At 42.8% G+C, this 25836-nt stretch overlaps 1 protein-coding gene across 1 annotated transcript; it reads left to right on the forward strand.

Annotated features, from left to right (window-relative positions):
• Positions 1–409: 409 nt before the first annotated feature.
• Positions 410–24781, forward strand: LOC131255228 (altered inheritance of mitochondria protein 32-like; the record flags this gene model as incomplete). Its single annotated transcript, XM_058255921.1, is given in 4 exon segments — positions 410–860; positions 863–942; positions 23872–23957; positions 24472–24781. Coding segments are annotated over 4 exon segments (927 nt in total), but the record flags the coding sequence as incomplete, so codon positions are not given.
• Positions 24782–25836: the final 1055 nt, after the last annotated feature.

Here is a 25836-nt window from a genome sequence, read left to right on the forward strand (position 1 = left end):
ACAATGTAGACCGTAGTTGCATTACTCTTAACGGTCAATCCGCAGGACACAAATCCAACAGATAACACGCCTCTTATAATGTACTTTTTGATCCCTCGTCCATCCGTAGAGAGACAGAACAGAGCAACGGTCTGGATTACCCAACCAATGGCCCCACTTGTCAGAATAAGAAACTCATGTATATGCTGGCTCACACAGCATATGGGCGCTGATCAAATCATTGCTTTCTCAGCCGTCCATTTAACATCATCAACCAGATGATAACAATTGATTCCCTTCAGATGCTCTATCTACAACGGAATCCACCATTTGGACGATCTGGATTGACCTACAAGTGGGCCACGTGTACAGTACATCCGTCACCACCATATAATAAAAAGGGTGGAAAACCTACATTTTAATTGGTTGAAATCCAAACCTTTTCTTCCATTTCTCACTCTCAATCCCACAAACACTCTACTTCCTCTATCCTTCAAAATTCCACAAATACCCTTCTGCCTTTTCCTCTTCTCTCAATGAAATTCCAAGAATACCCTTCGCAACCCTCTCCAATGCGAGCAGCAACAGCAGCAACAGTAGCAGAGACGATCCTCTGTCCTTCTCAAATCCTTCATCTTCTCCGATCCCAGTCTCTGATGCCGCTGATTCATTTCTCGCCGATCAGAATTCTCAGATCGGCAGCGCCTCCGGAAGCTTCCAGAACGACGTCTCGCTTTCTGCTGGGGGTGGCGACGGCGGCAGTGATGTCGAGTTCGGGTCCCTGCGGCCGGAGTTCCGGCAGGGCCCGCTTGTAGGGACAGTGCAGACCTATGAGAGGCACGTGTTCCTCTGCTACAAGAATCCGCAGGTGTGGCCACCGCACGTGAGGCTGCGGAATTCGATCGGCTTCCACGGCTGTTCTCGGCGGCCATGACTGCAAGGAAGGGCGAGATGAAGAAGCTGGTAACTCTCTCTCTCTCTCTCTCTCTCTATCTCTCTATTGTGTGGATTGATTAGTAGTCTGCTCTGCTAACTGATAATTGTAGTCCACGGATTGTCTTTCATTGTTGGTTGGAACCGTTCATCTGGTGGCTCCTATGTTTGATGACTTTAGGTTTTGTGTTACTGAATCTTTGCCTGTCAAATCTTAACCGTTGATCTTGTTTTGTATTGATGGGCAATGGTGGGGCTGCCAGTTCGTGGAGAGGTTTTGCAGCTTAGCCAGTTCATTTTGGGGTCTGGTGGATGATAGGGTTCAAGCCCTATCAATCCCATGTGAAAGAGGGGAAGGGTGTCTTCTTGTGTAAAACACGGTTAAAGGTAAAATCATCTCATATTAATTACTCCTGAAGGAACTACATAAATAGAGGTACAAAATCTTACCTAGCTGGTAAAATAAACACAAATACTAACAACCTATTTAAACTCAAATACTAACAACTAAGGAAATTTCCTAATTTAGAGGAGTAAAAACAGCAACTACTAGATACATCAGCATGCTGGACTTGTAGGTTGGGCACATACCATTGCCCCCCTCTAAAGCTTGTCCATTTACTCATGACGTGAAAAAAAAAAAGATCACTCCATAGTTCCCATGTAGCCTCTTCACTTGGCATGCCAGGAAACCTTCACTGTCAAATCAGGGCCAGATTCCACTCGTAACAAATTGGGCGGTTCTGGTTCCTCAATCATGAAGATTTGCATTTATTTACAATGATGGCCTGGTGTGAAGCGTTCATCTTAGTAATAGTAACGACCTTGATCTCGTCTGATCCTCATATTTTCGGGTGTATCTTTTTAATAGGAGCCATGCCAAGTTTTTGGGTGGGATTGCATGGGTGCAACATTCGACCCTATACTTATATACCCTCCCGTATCTGTTTGTGTTGGCACATGATTAGGTGTTCGTCGTGAAGACATTCTCAAGCATGCAAGCTTTTCCTCATGGCGACCAACCCCATTGCCTCCTATAGAGTAGAGGGTCCAAACATCAACACTTCTTGGCTAACCTCATCACATAGCCTTTGAATGAACATGCCCCTTAGAGCTCGATTTGACCACCCTTCAATGCAATTGTTAAGGTGCTCAAATTCGTCTTGATAGCTTTGGACGGTCCCTGTTCCTTGCTCCAACTTCCCCCAAATACCATCAAGATTCTTGTAATCGGTTGGCCCAAAACGGATCAACATGGCCTCCGTCATTCCCCATCCAGGTTGAACTAGGCAAGGAGAACCTTATCAATTTCTAACGTTTGATGGTAGCGAAAAAATTGCTCAAATTTGTAGATGAACTCTAATGGATTGAATCTACCAAAGCGTGAAAAAATCAATCTGAGCGAAACATGGTTGAATCCTTTCGTCTCTTTGTCCGTTTGGATTTGTAGCACTGGATTCTCTAATCCCTGAGTGCTCTCTATTGGTAGTGGGGGGAATCCGCAAGATGAGGCGCTCCAACGTTTGTTTGATCAATTTAAACTAGGTGTTCATATGATCTAATGCCTTCTCCAAGTGCTCCACATGTTGCTCCAAGCGTCCTCTTGTGTAAAACACGGTTAAATGTGAAAATCATATGGTATTTTATTACTTCCTGAAAGAATTACATAAATAGAGTTACAAAATCTTACCTAGCTATAAACATAAATACTAACAACTAAACAAATCTCTTATTTAAACACAAATACTAAAACACAAATACTAACAACTAATAGATTTAGAAAATTCTGATTTGTAACACAAAGGGCCTAGGCTTACTCATATGCGGTGCACGAAAATACAAAAGATTACGAGAGTGGCCCACTTGGAAGTCCCTACTTCCAATTTAGCGTGAGTAGTGCAACAGCCACCTGAAAAGACAATGGCGCCAATAAAATCACGTTTGGGAAAATGAGTGTGATTTACAAAAAAAATGAGATTTTCTTTAGGGTTTTGGGATATAGGGATTGAGATTTGTGAATTTTTTTTTTTTTTTTTTTTTTGGAATTAGGGATTAAGGGATTTATGGATTAGGTAGGGTTTGGGAGGGGAATCAAGGAGGGAAAAGTACCAAAAGGGGCCCACACGTGGCAATACGTATGGACGCACGTGCGTGTGGGTCCATGAGTGAATGGGTAGGGGAAAAGAGAAAGGAGGTGGATTGGGTTGGGTTTTGATGGGTTTAAAAGAGTTGTAAGGGAAGGAAAAAAAGGAAAAGAAGAAGAAGAAGTGGATTACCTTGTTGGAGAAGAGAAAGGGGAAGAAAGCACCTTGGAGGAATCCACCACCAAGCAAGCCTCTACCCTTCCACAATTCAACTGGAAGGGAGGGTTTCTCACGAACCCTAAAAACAAAGAGGAAAAATACCATTTCAACACAAGGAGCTTTTTTCTTTTATTTTTTCAAGCTCCCATTAGGGTTGGACGACCACCTCTCCTTTACTTTTATATTAAAACTTCAAAAAAATTACAAATATGCCACTCACTTAAGTGACATAGCCCACCATCCAAAATAAGCAAAGTAAAACACTTACCATCGATCTTGAGTGTCTAATAAATTCTAAAAATAACAAAAAACATAAATGAAACAAGATCAGAATCCAAGGGGCTTAGATCCAAAAGATCCGGTGGCCCGATGGCCTGATTGACAAGATCCAACGGTTGGATCAACATAAAATAAAAATTCTATTGCTAAAACTGTCTCCTAAGCAGCCCACATGCATCATCCTTAACTCAGGTCTCCCTGATGCACGTCCAATGCATGCGGGGTCTTCAAAATGGCCCGACGGGCCCCATCTGGAACTCGTCTCCCATCCGGAACTTGTCTCCCATCCACAAAGAGAGCTGCACTGATGTGGCTGGTCGCATCCGTCTCTAGTACACCTGAGTAGGTTCTCAGATGTCCCCATCAATTACGCTACCATAAACATGTTCAAAAGAAAAATTGAATACATATTTGGAATATTTACTTATTTTCAATTTTCTATATATATATATATATTCTACAACTCGTCTCCCATCCAGAATTTTTCGAGCAAAAAGAATTTTCAACCGTTAAGGGAGTCATAGCTAAGGAATTCAGTAACGATAATGGTGACTGTAACATCCACCATTGTTACCTTTACGATACGGGTTGTAACGACCGTTACGGTCTCTCTCTGTTTGTTTTTTTTTTTTTTTTTTTTAATTGAAAGAAAAAACCTGTGAAACCTGTATCGGCCTCTTTCACGGACCGTAATGGGGCCGTTATGGCCTTTACAAGGGGCGTAACATAGGCTTTACAGGTTATTTTTTCCATAATGGCTGTTATGGCCTTTATGACCTCGTAATGTGTAAACGGTTGTTACGACACACCATGGTCATAGCGGTCGTTACGCCCACGTATTGGTCGTTACGGCCAATACCTGTATCGGTAACGGTGGTGATCATAACCGTTACTGTTACCGATACAAAATATCTTACTCCCCATAGATAAGGAAACTGTCCATCGTTCTAAGGATCGCAAGGTTTTTGGTTATCCAATCATGTGAATAGTCAACCACTTCACAGAAGGTCAATTAGTTTGCATGAGCTAACAAATTCTCTGAACTCCCTTGATCCGCTGAGCTTGCTTGAGCGTCCGAGCTTTTTTGAGCTGAATCTGATCACATTGAAGTTGCCCCTAATACACCATGGGCACTCCAAATATGCTGTTGATTGACTTTTCCTCACTTCAAAAGTCGGCCTTCAAACTTCTCTAATAGGCCCTTGTACATTCGATACCACCCATACTGTTGCGTCCATAGTCCGTGATGGGAGGCATTTAGAGAATTATTGGTGGGTTTTGAATTTTTAGAGTAAGTGGGTTTTCGGTTTTGAAGGTATTTGGTGATCATTGGTGAGTTTTGATTTTTGGACGAAATGGGTTTTCTGTTCGAAAGGTTTTTGCAGATTATTGGTGGATTTTGATATTTAGGGGAAATGAATTTGGATTTTGGAGATTATTGGTGGCTTGGACTTTTGGAGGAAACAAGATTTGGGTTTTGGAGATATTTGGAACTATTCATCGGTTTTGAATTTAGATATTTGCAATGATTTGGATTGGGGTTTCAAAATATATTTGGACATTAACATGGTTTGGTTTGAATCTTTTTGATATATCTGCAGCTCGACTCTTAGGACTTCTGATGCAGGACCAATGCATGAAATTAAATAATGTGTGAGATTAATAAAAAAAATTAAATTAATTAATAAAATTCACAAATCCTGCTAACATCATCACAAATATCATGCTTCTAAGAGGAAAGCATGCATAGTTTAAGCCTAAGTTGTCAAGTATCGTCTTACATGATCATTAAACATGGAAAATTAGGATTTAATGGATGTAGAGACGTCTAAATAAGCATATGGTTAGGTCTATTGTAAAGGAGAAGGTTTAATACTAACTAGGGTTTACTAGATTTGGGTGTGGGTGAAGCTAGGATTAGGGAAGTTTGGAGAAAAGGTGAAATTAGGGCTAAATTGAGGAATTGGATGAACAAATTGAATGATTTAGGTATTATGAGATGGGAATTAGGGTTTTGGATGTAGGGAAATCAGGGATTTTAGGTTAATTGAAGGATTTGGGGATCCAGGGTTTAGGAATTTGGGAAAATTGGGAGATTTGGGGTTTTAGGATTAGGGTTAGGGTTTCGAACAATGGATGAAAGGGCTTTGAAGGGGAAATCAAAAGATGCAGGGGGAATAAAGATCTGTATGGGCCAGCCCATGGGCTCGCACGTATGGTTGTACGGTCAAACGTGTGGGGTCTGGTCGGCTTGGGTTTGGTTTGTAATCATGGGGTTTTGATGGAAATGATAATGAAGAAGAAATGAAGGTGTTTGGAAGGGTTATAGATGGCTTTAGGGTGAAGAAAAGAAGAGATTTCAACAAAATACCTCGAATGAAGATGGAAGACTCAAAGGTGGATGACTGGAAGCCTCGCATTCCCGTGATTGAAGATAGGCATCAAATCGATCATCGCTCCAAATTGCACAGAACTAGTCTTCACATCTCATGAAGAAGAGAAAACAAAGAGACGCCTTTTTTTTTGGAGAAAATCACCATTAGAGAGAGCTTCACCACCCCCATGGGGTCTTCAACATAGATACTCGCCTAGCCACAGAGAGATTGGGGCCCGCCTCATCTTCTGATACGTGCGCAAAGGCGTACGTGATGCGCTGTCCTCATCAATTTCCTTGACAATTGTCGAATTTTGCAGAACAACAGTTTTAGATGTTAAATTGAGCTAGTGTTCTTCACCACATTTGAACATTTCATTCTTTAGGGTTAAATTTTTGTGTTGTGATTAAGGTTTTGGAAAATTTTTAAGTGTTGGTTTGTTGTTGCCTAATTATTTGAAAATTATTTTGCATGCAAGTCCTTGTTTTGAGAATTATGTTATTTGGATTTTGAAGTTTGGACATGGAACATGTTTCTCTAGTATAAAAAGTAGCAGGTAGGTATTGCTCTTCAAGAATGGTTTTTGGGTTTTGGATGGTACTGGTGGCTTTTGATTTTGGAGGAAATGCAATATGGTTTTTCAGATGTACTGATTTGTTGTGCTCTTTTTATTATTTTATTATTTTTTTAAACACCTGTTCACACACACACACACACACACACATATATATTCCTTTTTAGTTTGTTTGGAAACGTTGTGATTTGTAATGTTTTGAGTTCCTGAGATAATGAATCAAATTTGACTTTTGGAGTAGAAGTGGTTGGATTTTGATTTGATGATATTGATTTTCTATGGAAATTGATGTGGGGACTAGGTTTGGAGGGATGAGTTAGATCTTTGTTTCACTGCGGCTTTTCGATATTTGGAGAGAGTTATGTGGGAGTTTTAGCCATCTAGATCAATCACATGTTTCTTCATAGGACCTTTGGCTATGCACCAAACAATTTTAATATTATCAAGGCTCGAGTGTGCGATGAATTTACTTGTTGGCTTGATACCTACACCGTACTGGTGATTCAGTTTTTGGACTGTTTTGAAAGTGTCCTCTTGCCCGATAATCATAGGAGAAATTCATTGAAGAAATTCACCCTGACTTTTGATTCCAATTCTAACCTTGGAGGTTCTTTGTACAGTGAATGGTGGGAAGGTGATGCTTGCGCCACCCTACATCTCTTCTTTTATGATTCCATCCTATCATAGCCAACTACCAAAAATGTCACGAAACATTATTTGCATAACCCGAAGTAATGCGGAAATACATGAAGATAAATGGATAATTACTGACTAGTATGGCAGGCTTGAGACCATTTGCTACTTGTAACTTGCTGTCCTTGAGGAACTCCTGAACTTGGAGAGTGTTCTCATAACAAGCAAAAGACCAAATGATGCTATCCATTTTTTAACAACATTATAATATCTTTGTAACCGACCCCAATTAATTGGATAATGCTTAGATGACTATGATAATAATTTCTTTGCAATTATTGCTCCCATCTATGTGAATCCAGACATAGTTTTTCCGTTGTCTTGAAACTTGACAAATTTGTCTTTCTTTTAGTGATGTTTGGTGTTGTCGTCACTTGGTATTGATTCCTGCATGGAGGAATTAACATCATAGGCAAACAATGGTAGTTAGTGTGTTTGTCGAGAAGAGGTTATGGAAATGTTTGTCTAATCGCAAGAGGAAGCTAATAGTCTCACGCAGCTGCCAGGCTCCCTTCGGGTTGCTCATCAGATTCTTGAGCTCCCGCAGCTGCCGGGCTCTCTCTCAAGATGAGGAAATAACTGGAAATGCGCATCTCTCCGGCATCTTCGCTGGATATAGCAATGGCTAGAGATGGTGAGGCTAGAGAAGGTGAGTGGAAACTAATTACGAAGAGGAATCATATCGATAAGAAAAAAGATGTTGATAGCTACCCAACCCTCTTTGTCAAAGGCTTCCCAGAAGGCTGGCTACCCATCAACTTTGCAAGAGTTTTTGGGAGAGCTGGAACAGTGATGGATGTAGTGAGACCTAGACATGAACAAAACGGATTTTACAGGGGGTTTGCTTTAGTGAGAATGAGTTCAGAGAGAACTAGCCAAGGCGATTGAGATTCTTCATGGCGAAAGCTTTGGGGGAGTGAAGATGCTAGTCCAGAGAGCAAGGTTCGGTCTGGAACTGAAACGTAAAAAAGGTGCAGGAGAGTACAGACAGAAAAGGCCCCAACAGTGCGAAGGGAACCCAATCTAGATAGCTTCTATCAAAAATGAAATTCTTCTTTCAGGAAGGTGCTCACAAAATCAAAGATAGACGGGAAGGACAGAGAAGACATTAGCCGAAAGACGGTATTGACCAATGAAGAGTCGTTAGAAGAATCAAGCGAAGTCCCTTGTGTGATCATTAACCAAGATATTCTCGATCGCTCCAGAATCGAACTCTCTAATTCGGTAGTGGCCTTCATCAAAGAAGGGGCTTCTATAGCTCAAGTCAGAGATTGGATTTATGATTGTTGCAGACTTACACTGGAGAATTACATTATTAAACCGATAGGTTTCAACGAACTCTGGATCAAGGTTGATCCAGGTGCAAATCCGGACCTCTTGATTATGGCTGCGGTGTTGCACAAAGATGGACCGATCTTCTCCATTCAGACTTGGGCAGAATTCTCAGCGTTCGGATTCGAAGATGTGTGGATTCTCATTTGGTCAGTTCCCTTGGAACTCCGGAACGAAGACTTCTTCTTACCAGCAACATCCCAACTGGGCATTTTCATTGAAATCGACCCGAAGACAAAGCAAGGAGAGGAGATGGGGGTTATTAGAGTTAGGGTGCGACGTAAAAAGGGGAAGTTTCTTCCGTCTTTCATCTACGCTTCGGCCGAGGGTAGAAAACTCGTCCTTCCGATTCAACAGGAGAGGAAAGATGACCCAATCCCCCACTAGGGAGACATTTGGAGGTCCAGAGGGTCTTAGGTATCGACGAAAGTGAATAGCGAAGCAAGAGTTGAAGATGAAGGTGTATGTCCTCCATGCTCAAGAGGACCACCCCTTCCGAGTGGTACTGGAAACCTGTGTAATACTGGAGTACCATACCTTTTGACAGACACGCGTCGTATTGTAGAAGGGAGTAGTACTCCTATGGACGGTATAGATTTCGTTGGGCCGATTCAAAGCTCATCTCCTTTATCGATAGACACGTGTTCGAAGCAGAAGATAGATATCCTAGCACTACGTACGTGATCGGCAGAGATGACCCCACATAACTTACCCGATCTCGAAATTCGATACGATTCTTAGAGCATTGGGATAGCGGCTGAGCCTGGCTGCTTAGTAGGGACACGTGGCAGATATCAAGAGAATAGTCCAGGTTGGGAGCACTCGAACCAGGAGGTTTGGAAGACGCGATTATCGAAAAGTCGGGAGGCTTGGGATTGTCAATTTTCGAAACGTCGGTTCAGTTCCCTGATGCCAGCTCGGGAGTCGAAAAGTAGACTCGATACGAGCTTTGGGTTTGACAATGTAGCTTCGGACGCTGCAGACCCAACTCTCGATGCTCGGAGTAATGATGGCACTGCTTCATTGCCATTCGAGATGGAGATACGTGTCTGCGTCTGTGATGGCTCGAACCAACACCACTCCATGTACTTGCCCTTTCTCTCTCCGCTGAGGAAGAACTCTACCCCTCTCAACCAACCCAGCCAACCGCTCAAAAATGTGGAAGGTGAAGATCTATCAGAAGGTGATAGAGATTTTCAATCCTGGTCTTCGTATTGTGAGATCTCACCTGTAAGTCTTTCGTCCTCTACAGAGGGCCTTTCAGAAAGAGGTCTCATTACCCTCTTCCACGAAGATAATGGAGATCGCATCACAGAAGCAAAACCCCTTCAGATCAGAGCGGGACTGGTCTCAGAAGAAACAGGAAGAACTCAACTGGTTAGAAAGGATTTTGAAGATCAAAGGGCGGATCTGATCAACATCATCTAAAAGAAAAAATGGATTAGAGACGCGATGGGCCATGTGGGAAAGGCCATATGCTTATCTTTCGACGACTACCCAGAGGACTTTGTAGCCCTTTTCCATTGCATAGAAGCTCGTCGGTGACTGCTGATGGCTTCGAGATCTCCGACTAGGCCCCTCCACCAAGTCGATTAACAAGAAAAAGCCTCACAGTTTGCACACGAGCCCCTGCTCGTCTAGGGGGTTCGTCGGAATTGCATCAGAGGAGGTCCTCGGGGGCAGATCAGTTTCCGAAATGAAGATTATTTCCTGGAATGTTAGAGGGGTGGGATCCAAACACGAGAAGGATCATCAAAGATATTTGTGGGAGATGCAAAGCGAACGTCATCTGTCTTCAGGAAACCAAGGTTCATAATTTCTCTGATTCTCTTCTAAGTACGCTTTGGAAAGAAAAAGATGCGAAGTGGGTCATGCTGGACGCTATTGGACGCGCTGGAGGAATCCTGGTGGCATGGAAATCTTCATCTTGGTCCCTTCTCCAACCCTGGAATGGATCATTCTCTGTATCGATAGTCCTTAAAGAGATTGCTTCCGATTTCTCATCTTATTATAGTAGTCCATGGTCCAAATCAGGAGGACAAAAGGAAAGAGTTATGGGAAGAATTGAATGAAGCTAGGCTCAAATTCGACGGCTCGTGGTGCATAGGGGGTGATTTCAATGTTACGAGATATGTGGCAGAAAAATCCAGTGGGGGCAAAGTTTCTTCTTCCATGCGCTCTTTCTCGCAATGGATTGACGATCAGGAGTTGGTGGATCTCCCCCTGTCTGAATCCAGATTCACTTGGTCAAATGGTAGGACCACCCCGATTCTTGCTAGGTTGGATCGTTTACTCGTCTCGGTCGAGTGGATAGAAGCCTTCCTTCTCCTTTCTCAATCTCTCTTGTCGAGAGCTACCTCAGATCACAGTCCGCTATTCTTGATGCTGAATTTGATAATTGGGGGCCAAAGCCGTTCAGATTCGAGATCTCCTGGTTAAAGGTTTAAGGTTTCCATTCTATGATCAGGGACTGGTGGATAGGATTCAATGTTGAAGGGTTTGCGGGACACAGGCTAAGTACTAAGCTGAAAATGCTCAAAGGAAAAGATTAAGGGGTGGAAAACCAATCATCTCAGGAAAAGGGACTTGGAGACTTACCAAATTCTGGCTGAATTGTAGTCGATTGATCGCAACATTGAAGATTCTTTGATGTCAATAGATACACTTCTCAGAAGAATTCATCTTACTCAAAGTTATGTAGCCAGGATGTCTGAGGATGAAGTATCTTGGAGACAAATCTTGATCTAAATGGATTAAAGCAGGAGATAAAAATGCTAGGTTCTTTCATTGTATCACTAGCGCTTGGGCCAAAAGTAACAAAATTTGTAGTCTTGTGGTTAATGGGGTTCGACCAGAAGATGAGCACAGTATCCCGGAAGAGGTAGTTCGGTTCTTTTCTGATCTCCTTCATAGCGAAGGATGGTAGCGGCCCAAGTTAGACCTTTTGCATTTTTATTGTATTTCTGAAGTGGAAGCCAGGGATCTTGAAGCGTAATTCTCGCTTGAAGAAGTTAAGGGGCAGTGGACGCCCTGGGAGGAGATAAGGCTCCTGGTCCTGACGGTTTTCCGATCACTTCCAAACGTTTTGGAAAGTGATTAAGGAAGACATGATGGCTTTCTTCTTAGAGTTTCACGCCAGAGGTCGCCTTTTGATATCTCTAGGGGCTTCCTTTATTGCTCTCATTCCCAAGTCTCAGGGTGCTGATTCTGTGAAGGACTTTAGGCCGGTTAGTCTTCTGGGCAAGCCTGTATAAGATTTTGGCCAAAGTCTTGGTGCCTTGTTTGAAAGGGGTTCTAGGCAGCATTATTTTAGAAAACCAAAGCGCATTTATCCCTGGCAGGCAAATCATCGACAACGCTCTTATCGCCTACGAATGTTTGGACTTGAGTCATAGATCGAGATCTAAGGGTCTTCTTTGCAAGTTAGATATTGAGAAAGCTTATGATCATGTCGATTGAGACTTTCTCTAATATATGTTGTCTCGAATGGGGTTTGGGTCCAAGTGGAATGGTTGGATTAAAGAATGTTTACGGTCTGCCTATTTCTCGATCCTCCTCAACGGTTCCCCGAAAGGGTTCTTTAGTAGCTCGAGAGGCCTTCGGCAAGGTGATCCGCCGTCTATGTTCCTATTTCTTATTGTTGGGGAGGCCCTATCCAGAATGTTGAGATTAGGCCAAGAAGAAGGTATTATCAGTGGCTTCAGGGTTAAAGGTATGAATAATCTCATATCCCACATCCAATTTGCAGATGGCACCCTCCTTTTTTGTGAGGCAGATTTTGATAAAATCAACAATCTGTGTACAATCATCAGATGTTTTGAAGCTACTTCGGGCCTTAAAGTCAATTTGGAAAAATCTAAGATGTTCAGTGTGAATGTGGAGGAAGAGCTGCATCAATTTGCTGATTTCTTTCAATGCTCCGCGGGAAATTTTCCGACCACTTTTGTTGGTCTCCCCCTCTGTATTGGCAAGCCCCCGAAGATTTTATGGAACAAAATTATCGATAGGTTTGAAAGGTACTTAGTCAGATGGAAATGCAGATATTTATTGCTTGGTGGTCAGCTCACGTTGATTAAATCAACACTTTCGAATCTGCCCCTGTACTTCATGTCCTTCTTCAAATGCCTGCCCTCGATCCTGTCGATGCTAGAGAGATTGAGAAGAGATTTCCTGTGGCATGGGAAAGAGGAGAAGAAAAAAATTTCACCTTGTTCAATGGAAGGAGGTGTGTAATCATGTGAAATTAGGAGCAGGGGTCAGAGATCTTAAAGATATGAATCGGGCCCTTCTAGGCAATGTTCGAAATATCGGTATCGCACAATGTATCGCACCCTTGAGATACAGATACGTATCGGTTATCGCACGGGATATATCGTTTGTATCGCATAGTTTATCGCACTTTTTGGGAAACATGGGGAAACATTGGGAAAATGGTTGAATTTTTTAATGGAACTTTGGGGATTGTTAAAAAGGCCCTTAATACACACTTTTAAATCATAACATCTCAAAAAAAAAAGATGCACAAAATAAATTTCTTTTGTATGGGGTCCTAAGTTATGCGGTGTTTAACTGAACTAATGCAACTATATTTAAATTGAATGAATGATATTTATAAATATATCATTGTCATGTATGAAAACACAACCAATTCATTGAAAAGCAAAATAAGAACTGAAGAAGTAAAATTTGATAAATATACATATCAATGATGGGGACTAGTTGTGGTCTAGACCCACATAGAGTTGCGTGGTGGCTCGTAATCATCATCTCCATCTCGACGGGGCTGGGCATAGTACTGCTGCTCCACAATTCGACAATATTGTGCCCAAGTCATAGTAGAGTGGTACCAGTTAAGATACTCCCTTACATAACGCTGGTACTCATCCTCTCCAAACTGAATCAATACGCCCATTCGTGGGTACTGTGTAATCGTCACAGTCTGTAACTGATATGGATCTAGGAAGGGCACATATGAAGCTCCTTGGTATCCATATTGTTGGCCATATCCATACTGCTGCTCATATCCTTGCCCATATGTAGAAGTGAACTCCTGACCAGGGTTGAAAAATGATGTGCCGTAACTGCTGGAGTCACTCGTCGCATATCCACTAGGTCCATATCCATGCCCATACTGTGGCACAGAACTCGAGCTACTCTCCAGTGTTTGTGATCCAGATTCATGTTGTGGCCTGTAACTCGAGCTCCCCTCCCTCGTCCGTGATCCAAATCTAGAGCCACCTTGCTTGCCACGAACGCTTGTGTCCCTCATGCATTTTGCTAGCAGTTCCTCCTCAAAATCTGAAAGTTTATGAGTTTTCTTTTTCTGTAGTAGCTTTTGACGCGTGTATGTTTTATTGTAAACAAGACGAGGTCGTGGTTCTCCTGGACGAGAACCATGGTCAGGGTCCTGCGTGGAATGATCGAAATTCTCCTCCCCGGTAAAAGGGCTAAGAGGCCTCTTATCCTGACTCCCACCCGTGTCGCCACCATCCCCGTTGCCACCACCACCATCATCATCATCATCCTTACTGTCATCAGAGTCATCGTCACCCTTATTGCCGCCATCATCATCACCGGACTCATTTCCTGCATCACTCTCTGACTCAGTCTCGGTGTCAGATAATGTTTCCCCGCCACGTGTCCCGCGTGATAGTGACTGCCGCGGGCTGCCCTCCGGACTCCTCGTTAATGGGTCGAATGCTTCATCAGGAGACCTCTGCTGCTCCACATGTTTGTCAACATTAATCCCTTGTGTCTCTGCTTCTGCCGCAATATGTGGCTCTGGTCGCCCATCCGAGGTATCTAAGTCATCCGACCTAACCCACTGGTAAACTAGGTCATCCTCCGCATCCTCAGCATATGCATGCTGTCCGACCGTCATCAGGTCCAGTGGGTCTTCTTGTGCTTTTCTTCTTCTTTCCGAGCGGAGCAACCTCTCTCGTAACTTCATATTGTAGTGACAATACACTAGCTTCTGAAGCCTCTCATACCCTATTCTATTACGTTTATTTGTATGTATGAGGGAGAATGTACTCCAATTCCTTTCACAGGGTGACGAGGACACCGTCTGTGCAAGCACACGGATAGCCAGTCGTTGTAAAACCTCACAGTCAGTCCCATACATGGACCACCATTCGCCTGCATATCATAAGATTATTTCATTATCCTAGATTTTCCAAAATAATATAAAAGTTAAGTTTACTACAGTGACTGACATGGCATCATGGCGTTCCTTGACTTCACTGAAGGGTGACATCCAAACATCCCAACTGCATCGCGGAATTTAACAATCTGTTGATGGTATATAGCAATTAGAATAAGTGTTTAATGATTGAGATGAAGATAAGGAGAATGTAAGTGCGGAACATATTTACCTCACTACCAAATGTGCCTTTCCCTGGACAGTCGGGGAATAAGTGATCGTACACCTCATGCACAGCCCTTTTTAATGAATTATCATCGAAGAGGTTCCGGCTGTAGTGGTATTTGGGATTTAGGAAATATGCTGAAAACCAACATATACACATCAATACAACCCTCATTTATTATTGCATATGGGAAAAAAAATCCATATAGGTACTTACCGGCCTGATGTAGTGGGTGAGAAAGCGTCCTTTCCCAACGGTCGTCTATTATTGCATGCACCCACTTATATGCATTGGGAGCTTTAACCATGATAGTTTCTTTCATCAGCCGTATAGACGGATACAACGACCCCATCGACGGATTTGTTTAATTGTCCACCATCCTCAACACCACATAAATAGGCTCTATAATACCCACAACACCACGCACTTTATCTCAAAATGAATTTCCCAGCACCAACTCCTCAATTCTATAGGTTACTTTTGTCAACCTCTTTTTCCATTCTACATAATCATGAGAGGCGAAAAGCTCTCGTAACCCCTGTTTGTGTTTGAGAAGGCTACTTAGGCAATATAATTTGTGGCGAACCGCGTCGCTCCGGGGCGCACTATATCCCCACCACACCTCTCGCGCATTGCGGCTAATAACCAGCTGTAGTTGTATACAAAGTTTGTGATGAGCCGTGCATCAGTAATTACAGTCTTCACCGATGGCCTATCCCCAATCGCCTCCAGCATGAGATCGATGCAATGGGCTGCGCAGGGGGTCCAATACATATGATACTTGCTCTGAATATCCTTCCCCGCCTTAACAAATGCACTCCCATTATCCGTAAGAAACTGCATAATATTTCTCCTCCCAACATCTTGCATGACGTTGTGCATTAGTTTGTAAATGTAATTAAAATCCTTGATCTTACTACTCGCATCTATACTCTTTAGGAACATCGCCCGTCCCCTGGAATAGACCATAAAATTTATAATCGACATCTTCGTCGGTCCGGTCCAACCGTCACACATGACGGTGCAGCCATACATCTCCCATGACTGCCGATACGAATCAACGTATGTCTTCATTTCTGCATGTTCATCATCCAAGTATTTTCCCATAATCTGGGCGGGTGTGGGAGGCTGCACACCCTCACTCCCACGCTGCACTTCACTTATCATATTTTTAAAGTGCGGGCTTGCTGCGGCATTTGCGGGGATTTGATCATATATAAAAAATTTTGCTATAAATTTTTCAACTTTTTTCCTCACATCCCCTCCACTAAACATCTCCTTTATTTTCTTTTGTGTCCCTCCTGCCTCTTTGTACATCCTCGGATCTGAAGGTAGATCCGGTACTCGCATGCTGCTACTCCTGCCCATGCCCCATATTCCTCCCCGCCTACTACCCTCCCCTGATCCACCCTTAACACTCTCCCCTACTCCACTCCCCCCACCACGCTCATGGATAGACCCCTCAAATCTAGGCCTACTTGTGTCCCATCTCCTATCCTGATCCCTCTCTCACTGATCCCGTATGGACTCTTGAATTGCACGTTTGTATTCGGGATCATCATCATTATCTAGATCCACTACATCATTCTCACCTGCATATGGTGGCCGCCCCAACTCCTCCCTAATCTCCCTCTCCCGTGCATGTCGTTCATCTTTTGTCTTCACATTTTTTTTCAATATGGTCCTCATCTGTTCTCGCACATCCTGTGGGCACTTCGGGCAATCCACAACATTGCGATACCCTCCCGCTAAATGCTCCTTTAAGCGGGTTACCCCACCACTCCTCGATACATGGCCACACAAATTACATATACTCCCGAATCGATTATCGGGAATGGGCCGACCATACGTCCACCCTATATCAGGTTGCCTACCTCCTCTTCCTCCCGACATATTTTATCTGTAAAATAATATTATATTAGTACTTGTTAGGGCCCACCTTGGGGCATGTGCTGTATATCCATGACACTCATCCATTTTGTTAGATTATTTTAAGGAATAGTCCATAGAGCACCATACACATGTACATGGCATTGGACGCTTAGATTTGCCCGATTGGTGTGATTTTTACATGGTATTCAATGACATGTATTGTGCATCTAACAAACGGTACAGATCAATAGATTGGACTATTCAAGTATTATGGTGCAACTAGAAGTACTATAACTTACAGTACTCCGAAGGTGCTGGAGCATTTTTTTTCAAAATAGATGGGAAAAACTTGTTTTCTTTTTTTTTCTTTTTCCTTTTTTTTCTGAAGGTAACCATATTTAATATAAAAAGTTGATATATCTGGCATCATGAAATGGATTATACCATGGTGTATGCCCTTGGTTGCTTTTGGAAGGCATCTGTAGTTGGCAAGCTTAAACAACAATCTGGACCGTCCACACTGTGGGCCCCATTGTGGATGACCATAGTGAAAAATTCTCATTGATTTGATGATCTGAACATTGAAAAAATGTGGCCGTCAGATGATCAGAAACAACATTGGAGTCCAAACCAACGGATGGAATTGGATATTTAAGATGGAGCGGACCGATCAAATGCATTTATAGTTTGATCTCCTTGGCGCCATGTAACTTTGATCTCCTTTGAACCGTTCGTACAGCTGGAGCTCGAGGAGCATCAGTGCTCCCCTTTTACAGCAGGAAGCGGATTGCGTACTGAGTAACTCAGTACGCTAAGCGTACTGAGTAAACTCTGTGGGGTCCACCTTGATTTATGTATTTTATCCACTCCGTCCATCCATTTTACCTGATAATGTTAGGGCTTTAACCAAGAAATTAAGTATATCCAAACCTCAATTGGACCACACCACCGGAAACAGTGTTGAATGAATTTTGACCATTAAAAACCTTTTGGGGCATTAAAAGTATTGGATCAAGCTGATCTTTGTTTTTTCCCTTCATCTGGGTCTTTCTGACCTAATCAACAGATTGGATTTCAGATAAACAGTACATTGGGCCTTAGGAGGATTTAAATGTTGGATATCCAATCACTATTGTTTTCCTGTGGTGTGGTCCGCTAAGATTTATATCACTCTTATTTTTAGTATGAAGGGCTAAAATGATCTTTTAAAATGTATGAACGGAATGGATGAAACACATACATCATGGTGGGGCCCACATACCACCGAACACCAGCCACGGGGCTGGTGTCAAGGGGAGTAGCCAATCCGTTCCCGTCCTGCGCGGAACCGGATGGACGCGGATTTCCTGCGAAAGCCTCTGGAAACCTGGGTGGGGCCCAAGGTGATGTTTTTGAGAAATCCACCCCGGCCATCCGTTTTCCGAGATATTTTAGGATGATAGGCCAAAAATGAACCGTATCCAATACTCAAGTGGACCTAAAATGTGATTATTGAAGGTACACAGTTGAAATATTTGTGGGCCACAGAAGTTTTGAATCAGGCTAATATTTGTGTTTTAAGTTCATCCAAGTAGTATTGACGTTATTAACGGTCTACATAATCATTTAAACATCACTTTCTACTCCAGAAAGTTTTCAATGGTAGGAATTTTCCTACCCACCTTTTACTCTAGTGCGGCCCACTTGAGTTTTGGATCCTCCTCATTTTTGGTCTTAAGTACTAAAATGAGCTCAGAAAACTGATGTACGGGGTGGATTTCTTAAAAACATCACGTTGGGCCCCACCCAGTTTTCCAGCGCCCTTTCGCAGGAAATCCGCGTCCGAAGCGGATTGCGTACTGAGTAACTCAGTACCCTTAGCGTACTGAGTAAACTGTGTGGGGTCCACTGTTATTTATTTAATTTATCCACTCCGTTAATTCATATTAACAGATAATTTTAGAGCTAGAGCCCAAAAATGAAGCAAATTAAAATCTCAAGTGGACCACATTACAAGAAACAGTTTGATTGAACCTCTACCATTGGAAATTTTTTGGAGGCCAAAGAAGTTTTGGATCAAGCTGATGTTTGTGTTTTCCCTTCATCCATGTCTTTGAGATCTAATGAACAGGTTGTATGACAAATGAAAATTAATTTGGACCCTAGGAAGATTTCAACGGTGGAAATCATTATTCCACACTGTTTCCCTTGTAATGGTCCCCTTGAGCTTTGGATTCACTTCAATTTTGGTATTAACCCCTAAAATTATCAGTAAAAATGGATGGACGGTGTGGATAAACCATATACATTAACAGTGGGCCCAACTGAGTTTACTCAGTACGATAAAAGCGTACTGAGTAACTCAGTACGCAATCCGATTTCAAGTGACGTCACCAAGTTACGTGGGTCCCACCATGATGTATTTTTGCTATCCACACCGTCCATCCATTTCAACAGATCATTTTAGGGCGTGAGCCAAAAAATAAGTCAGATCCAGCGCTCGAGTGGACCCCACCACAGAAAACAGTGGAGAGAGTGACGTTCACCATTAAAAATTTCTTGAGGTCCACCACGATTTATGTATATTATCGGCTCCGTCCATCCATTTTACTAGATAATTTCAGGGCTTTAGCCCAAAAATAAACCATATATAATGTTTAAATGGGCCACAAATTACAAAACAGTTGAATTGAACATCCACCGTTAAAACACCTTTTTGGCCACAGAAGTCTTGGATGATTGGATCCATCTTAAATTAATATTTTCCCTTCATCCACGTCTATATAATCTTATTAACGGTTTAGATGACTGATAAGCATCACTGTATGGTCCAGAAAGGTTTCAACGGTGGAAATCGGTGTCACCACTGTTTCATGTGGTATGATCCACTGCCCCTCTCTAAGTTTTGGGATAAACCCCTAAATTTAGAGGGGAAAACAGATGGACGGCGTGGATAGACCACATACTTTACAGGTGGGCCCAACTGAGTTTACTGAGTACGATAAGAACGTGCTCAGTAAACCACAGGATGCGCCGATCCCTGTTTCACCCCTCCCGCACGTCTCCTTCATTTTCCCCGTCCGTCGCGAGAGCCTTCCCTCTCCTTCACGCAGCGAGGGTTCCGGAGAGGATTTCTCTTCCGTTTTCTCAAATCCGGCCTGATTTCTCGCCGAATCGCCGAGAAATCCGCACAGGCACGCTCCAATCAGCGAAGGAACCGAGAAATTGAAGAAAATATCAAGAAAAATTCGAAGAAAGAGGGAGAAGGCTACTTACCTGTCGAATGGCCCACCTCCGATCACTGCTACAACCTACGGCTACAGGTATGTCTCCGATTTCTCTCTCCCTCTTTTTTTTTTTTTCCTAATTCAAAATTTTTTTTTATTCTCCACCACCTACGGCATCGGCTTTTTATCGTCGTGGGTTGTTGGCTACAGTGGGACTTGTGAGTCCCCTGCAAACGCACCCGTGACTGTCCGTGACTCTGTTTGTCGATTTCCGACAATAATGGAGGCGGAAATACCGCGATATCTAAATCGGGGTGGGTTGTATTGGCGATGTCGACAATGTATCGCACGATATCGACGATATATCGCACGATATCGACGATAATATCGTACGATATCTTAAGTTTTGGATTTTTTGTATCTTCCGGGTGTTATCGGGGGTGTTTCGTCTCGCCGTGGTGCGATACCGATAATATCGGCCGATATATCGGCCGATAGTATCGATATTTCGAACACTGCTTCTAGGTAAATGGACCTGGAGGTTAGGGACGAAAAAGGGACTCTATGGAATATGTTAATCAAGTGCAAATACGGTAGTTCAGCGGGAGGATGGTGGATCAAAGATTCCTCAGCTTATCATGCTTCTTGTCTTTGGAAAGATGTCTTATCTGTCAAAAAAGAGGTGCTTAAAGGAATTAGATTTGCTGTAGGGAAGGGAGAGAACATTCAGTTCTTGAAAGACACTTGGGTGGGAGATGTGGCCCTAAAAGATGGTTTTCCTAACATATTTCGTCTAGCTCCTAATCCTGGTGCATCGGTAGCCGACTGCTATTCCTTTAGAGGGGATGAAATTATTTGGAATCCCAGTTGCCGCAGAAATCTGCTAGATAGGGAGATTGAAGAATAGGCAGCTCTTCTTGGGTGTATCAGCAGTACTAATCCAGATCTGTCTGGAGAAGACAGGCTCCTTTGGAGTCTCGACAAGCTGGGAAAGTTCTCCACCTCATCCTTTTACTGCTGCCTCAGTAGTATCCCCTCCCCCTCGGCTGATTTAATGACTCATCATGTGTGGAAGTATAAAGTTCCCCCTAAGATAGCAGTCTTCGGGTGGCTGGTGGGTAAGAAGAAGGTTCTGACCATCGACAATCTCAGAAAGAGGGGAATGATTCTCACAAACGTCTACCCATGTTGCTTGACTAATGAGTCAGTAGATCACCTTTTCATCCAATGTCCCTTTTTCAAGCTGGTTTGGACGACAACCTTACAGTGGTTCGGTCTAGCGTGGGTGTTTCCAGATTCGACGAATCGGCTTCTTAATGCTTGGCATGGCCCTTCCCTCGGGAAGGAAAAGATTATTGTTTGGAGAATGGCCCTCCTGGCCGTCTGGTGGGCAATATGGGAAGAAAGAAATGGGAGGTGCTTCAACGATACGATATCTCTAACTCGCCGGAATCGGTCCGGTGTAGAGTTCATCATTATTTAGCTGAATGGGCCTCTATCTATGTTAACTTAGATGGTTGTAATCTTTTTCCTTTTCGAGGGTGATCATCCCGCTACCTCAGCGGCCTGATCTCCTCCCCTTTGTTTTTGCTGTTTTTTCCTCTTTATAAAGTATCGGTTATCACTAAAAAATGGTAGCTTGTGTGTGTGTGTGTGTGTGCGCGCGCGTGTGTGTGTGTAAATATCCTTTTATTGATTATGGGACCCTTCAATGAAGTCTTAGAGGATCTCTCTCTCTCTCTCTCTCTCTCTCTCTCTCTCTCTCTCTCTGTTTAAGGGTAATACATCTGTTTACATTGAATAGTTGCAAAGACAAAAATCAAAGCAGTAAAAGGATACAACCCAAAATTACAACCCGTACAAGGATGAAACTACGTAAACATTTACATTCTTAACCCAGATACCCATTCTAATACATTTCTTTTGGATTTTCAAACTACTACTTCCCATGAGCCTTGTTTGTGTAGGAAGCATCGCCTATTACGTTCCACCCCATATATTCTAAAAAACTGCTAACAAGACTAGGCGCCAAATCACTGACTTTTCCTTAGAAACCTGTTGTGCTACGCCCAAAGCTGATTGTGGCATAACCCTGTCAACACCAAAAGATGTTAAAAATGCGAGTCAAACTTGCTACACAAAAGGGCAATGAATGAAAAGGTGATCTATCGATTTTGCATTGTTCATACACATTTGGCAAATGTTGGGGAGGATCATAGACCTTTTCTAGAGATTGTCTATGATTAAGATTTTCTTTTACCCAACTAACCAAACAAAAAAGCCACCTTGGAAGGTGCATCGTAGAACCAAAAAGCATGAAAATGTTCTTGTCTTCTTTACCTCCCCCCTCGCTTGGACACCATATTTGGAAACTATAATTTCTCTCCATAACTTGCCCACTTCGGATCCATATCTCCACTGCCACTTTCCTAGCAATGCCGCATTCTTAGACTCCAACACTCTAATGTTTGCCCCACATTGGAAAATAAATTGCACACCTCTTCTCACTTTAGTAAGTGGAATTTATACTTTTCTTTGGCCTCTCTTTATAAGAAGTCATGCCTTTACTTTTCCAGCCTATCCAAAACTGACTCCAGACAAATAAAGACATGAAGTAGAGGGGAAGGTTAGAGTTGTGTTGGTAAGAGTGATTCGACCTCCAACTGACAGATGGCGGCTCTTCCACCTCGATAACTTCCCCTCGAACCTTTCAACTACCCTAGTCCACAAATGTTTTGCTTTTTTTCCCAAGCATTGCGAAAGGCCCAAATAAATGGATGGAAAAGACCCAATTCCACACCCAAATACATCTACAAAAGTAGATACTTCCTCCTTGGATAGCCTGATGCTTAGCTTCTCACTTTTTCTAACATTAATCGTTAGTCCTGACAGGGACTAAACCTTTAGTCCCCCGCTTGTTAGATGAGCTGGTGGAGATAGTGTAGCGTGTGTGAGCGATCCAGGGTTCTACCTTTAGTAATATTACCATTCAAAAAAATAATAATTTAGTCTTGACACTTCTTCATAACAATTCCAAGTTTTCCTCAATTATCCACCATCAATATTTCTGCATCACAAAATAGAATTGTATCATTCGCAAATTACAAATGAGATATCTGGTCCCCCCCTTTTTTTGATGACAATAGGGTGTCCCCACTTTTTTTTAGGTGAGACTAATCCTTGCGGATGCACACAATCACTTGCAAACCACGTGCATCGGGTAATCCCGGGAAGGGGAATCGAACTCGCGTTCGTGGGGAGCAAACCCACGGTGCTAGCCATTTGCCCAAACCCTGTGTGGGGTTCTAGTCCCCTTCTTGTGATTCTTTGAAACCAGAGATAAGACCTGCCTCTTGACCTTTTGCTAACATTCTATTTAAAGCTTCCTCTACCACTACTCATTTCAGGCCATTATTAAGGTTAGCTGCATGGAAAATGTGCCCTAGCCGAAAAATTGGGCTGGTGCACTCATCAGGTGGAATCTGCATGTACATTGAATGTGGACTGTCGGTCATACTTTTGTAACTGTTCATTTTTCTGGAATGCATTGGCTCTCCATGACCTGCATGAGTTTTGGGCCTAGGGTGCATTACTCGATAATAGAAAAAAGCTTTTATCGTGCACATGTGGGTGGCATGGGCATCTATGGAGCACTTGTTCTTGACGTTTTAGATAGGTTCATTCCTTATCATCATCTAAGCCTTCACCGAACTAATTGGTGTTGGCCAAGTAGCATTCCTCATTAATAATATTGTTATTAGAAGTAGGCAGTACGGCTTTTTCACCATCCCTGGCAGAGATAAATTAGTCATTATTGTGTTGCATTAATTCTTCAATTGCATACACAACTGTTGTTATAGGCTAGAGATGAACTCTTATCTCTTATCCTCTTAAAAAAAAAGAACTCTATTTTTCTCTCCTTTTCATTTTCTTTTTACTCTTTCTTTCCTTAAACAGACCCGCTTAACTATATTGGAGGGGCACGATTGCACCGAGACATCAAATGGAGATGTATTGATCTTTCCAGACATGATTAGATACAGGTTAGACCACATGTTACATTCAAGTACCTTTTGGTTGCTTGTGCATCAAACATATGAAGTTTCAACATTGTTTTCCTTTGAGGAATGATAGTCGCATACGGCTGTGTGCCCATTTGCTGGAGTAAAACACAAGCACCTTACAGGTGCCAAAGCAGCGCTGACGTTTGAGATCCAGGTTGCATCAGGCAGGCTCCACAATGAAAGTGCCATGGCCTGAAAATAAGTCCTGTCTACTTTTCAGGTCTACCACATGTTTGTTAAAAAAAAATACTGTTAAAAACAATGACCAGTGACCCCATTCCACATACATGTGCAGCTCACCTGACTGGTGGACCCTCCTATTTATTGAGCTCGGCCACATTCACCATAGGGCCTGCCTGATGAAAAGCTCAAGTCTACCACTACCAGTCTACCACACATGTTTGGTGCTTGCTGATGCCTGCCTGCAAGTAGCGTTTCTCCTTTTATTTTTCCAGATCTGTTCCACTGATTTTAAACATGTGCAAGGTTACAGGGGATCGACTCATTTTGATATCGATACATTTGTGGAAGAAGTACTCGTGAAAGACACTGAATGGCTACCTGGAACATCTGAAACTCTAAAGGGTTCATACGTTTTTGTATGTTCTCATGGGAGCAGAGATCAGAGATGTGGTGTTTGTGGTCCTGCTCTCATTATGAAATTCAAAGAAGAGATAGATGCATGTGGCCTACAAGGTCAAGTGTCTATCAGCCCCTGCTCACATATTGGGGGCCATAAATATGCAGGAAATGTCATTATATTTGGTCCAAATCTCGATGGAGAACTGACAGGTCATTGTTAAGTGGAACCCATACACTTGATTTATAGCCAGTGTTTTAAATAGCGGTAGCGTGTTGCGTAGCGTTCAACCTTCCGTAGCGTGTAGCGTAAGCTACACGATACTTCTATTATATATATATATATATATATGATAAATATTAAATAGTAAGAAAAAAGCAAAATATATAAATGTCACATTCTTCAAAAAAACATACATCACAGTGGACCCTACGTATGTGGGCCATGCCATACACACACCACAGTGAACCCCACGCGTGTGGGCCATGCCATACACACACAACAGTGGACCCCACGCATGTGGGCCATGCCATACACACACCACAATGGACCCCACACATGTGGGCCATGCCATACACACACCACAATGGTCCCCACGCATGTGGGCCATGCCACACACCACAGTGGACCCCATGCATGTGGGCTATGGTTGCGCATGTAGGCCATGACATAAAACACCACAGAGGACCCCCACACATGTGGGCTGTGGCATAGAACACCACAGTGGTATAGAGAATGCTAGTGTATTGTATTGTGTATTGTGTGTGGTTAGTGGGTTCTTTTAGTGTAAGTGCATGTGCACACTTCCCTATTCTCCTGCAGTGTACTATATGCTTTATCATAATAAAATATTATGTGTTAGGGCAAGCAAGCCTAACACATCATCTCTCCCAAACTCTCCTCCTCTCTCAATATTCTCATCTCTTCTTCACATTATCCTCATCAAATCCTTCTCTACTTGGTATCAGAGCAAAGATCCAGGCATTCCGCATCCAACAGGTTGAGAGGCGACATGTCACCTTGCTGACATCAGCAGCCGTACGACTGATGTCAGCGTTGTACAGACGCATGGACTCTGTTTGAGCTAAAAGTTTAGGGGTTTGATAGATCTTGATTTTAGAAGGTTTGTCATGATTTTTTCAGAATTTATTGGACCTCATTTCATGGTATTTTGGGCAAAATAGAGAAATTCGAAAATCGGTCCCAGATTCCGTTTTTCTTCGATCTACCTCAAATCGGTAAGCTTTTCTTTGGTTTCTTTGCTCAAGATGGACTGAA

This window comes from Magnolia sinica, chromosome 9 (assembly GCF_029962835.1).
Source record: "Magnolia sinica isolate HGM2019 chromosome 9, MsV1, whole genome shotgun sequence".
NCBI classification, from domain to species: domain Eukaryota; kingdom Viridiplantae; phylum Streptophyta; class Magnoliopsida; order Magnoliales; family Magnoliaceae; genus Magnolia; species Magnolia sinica.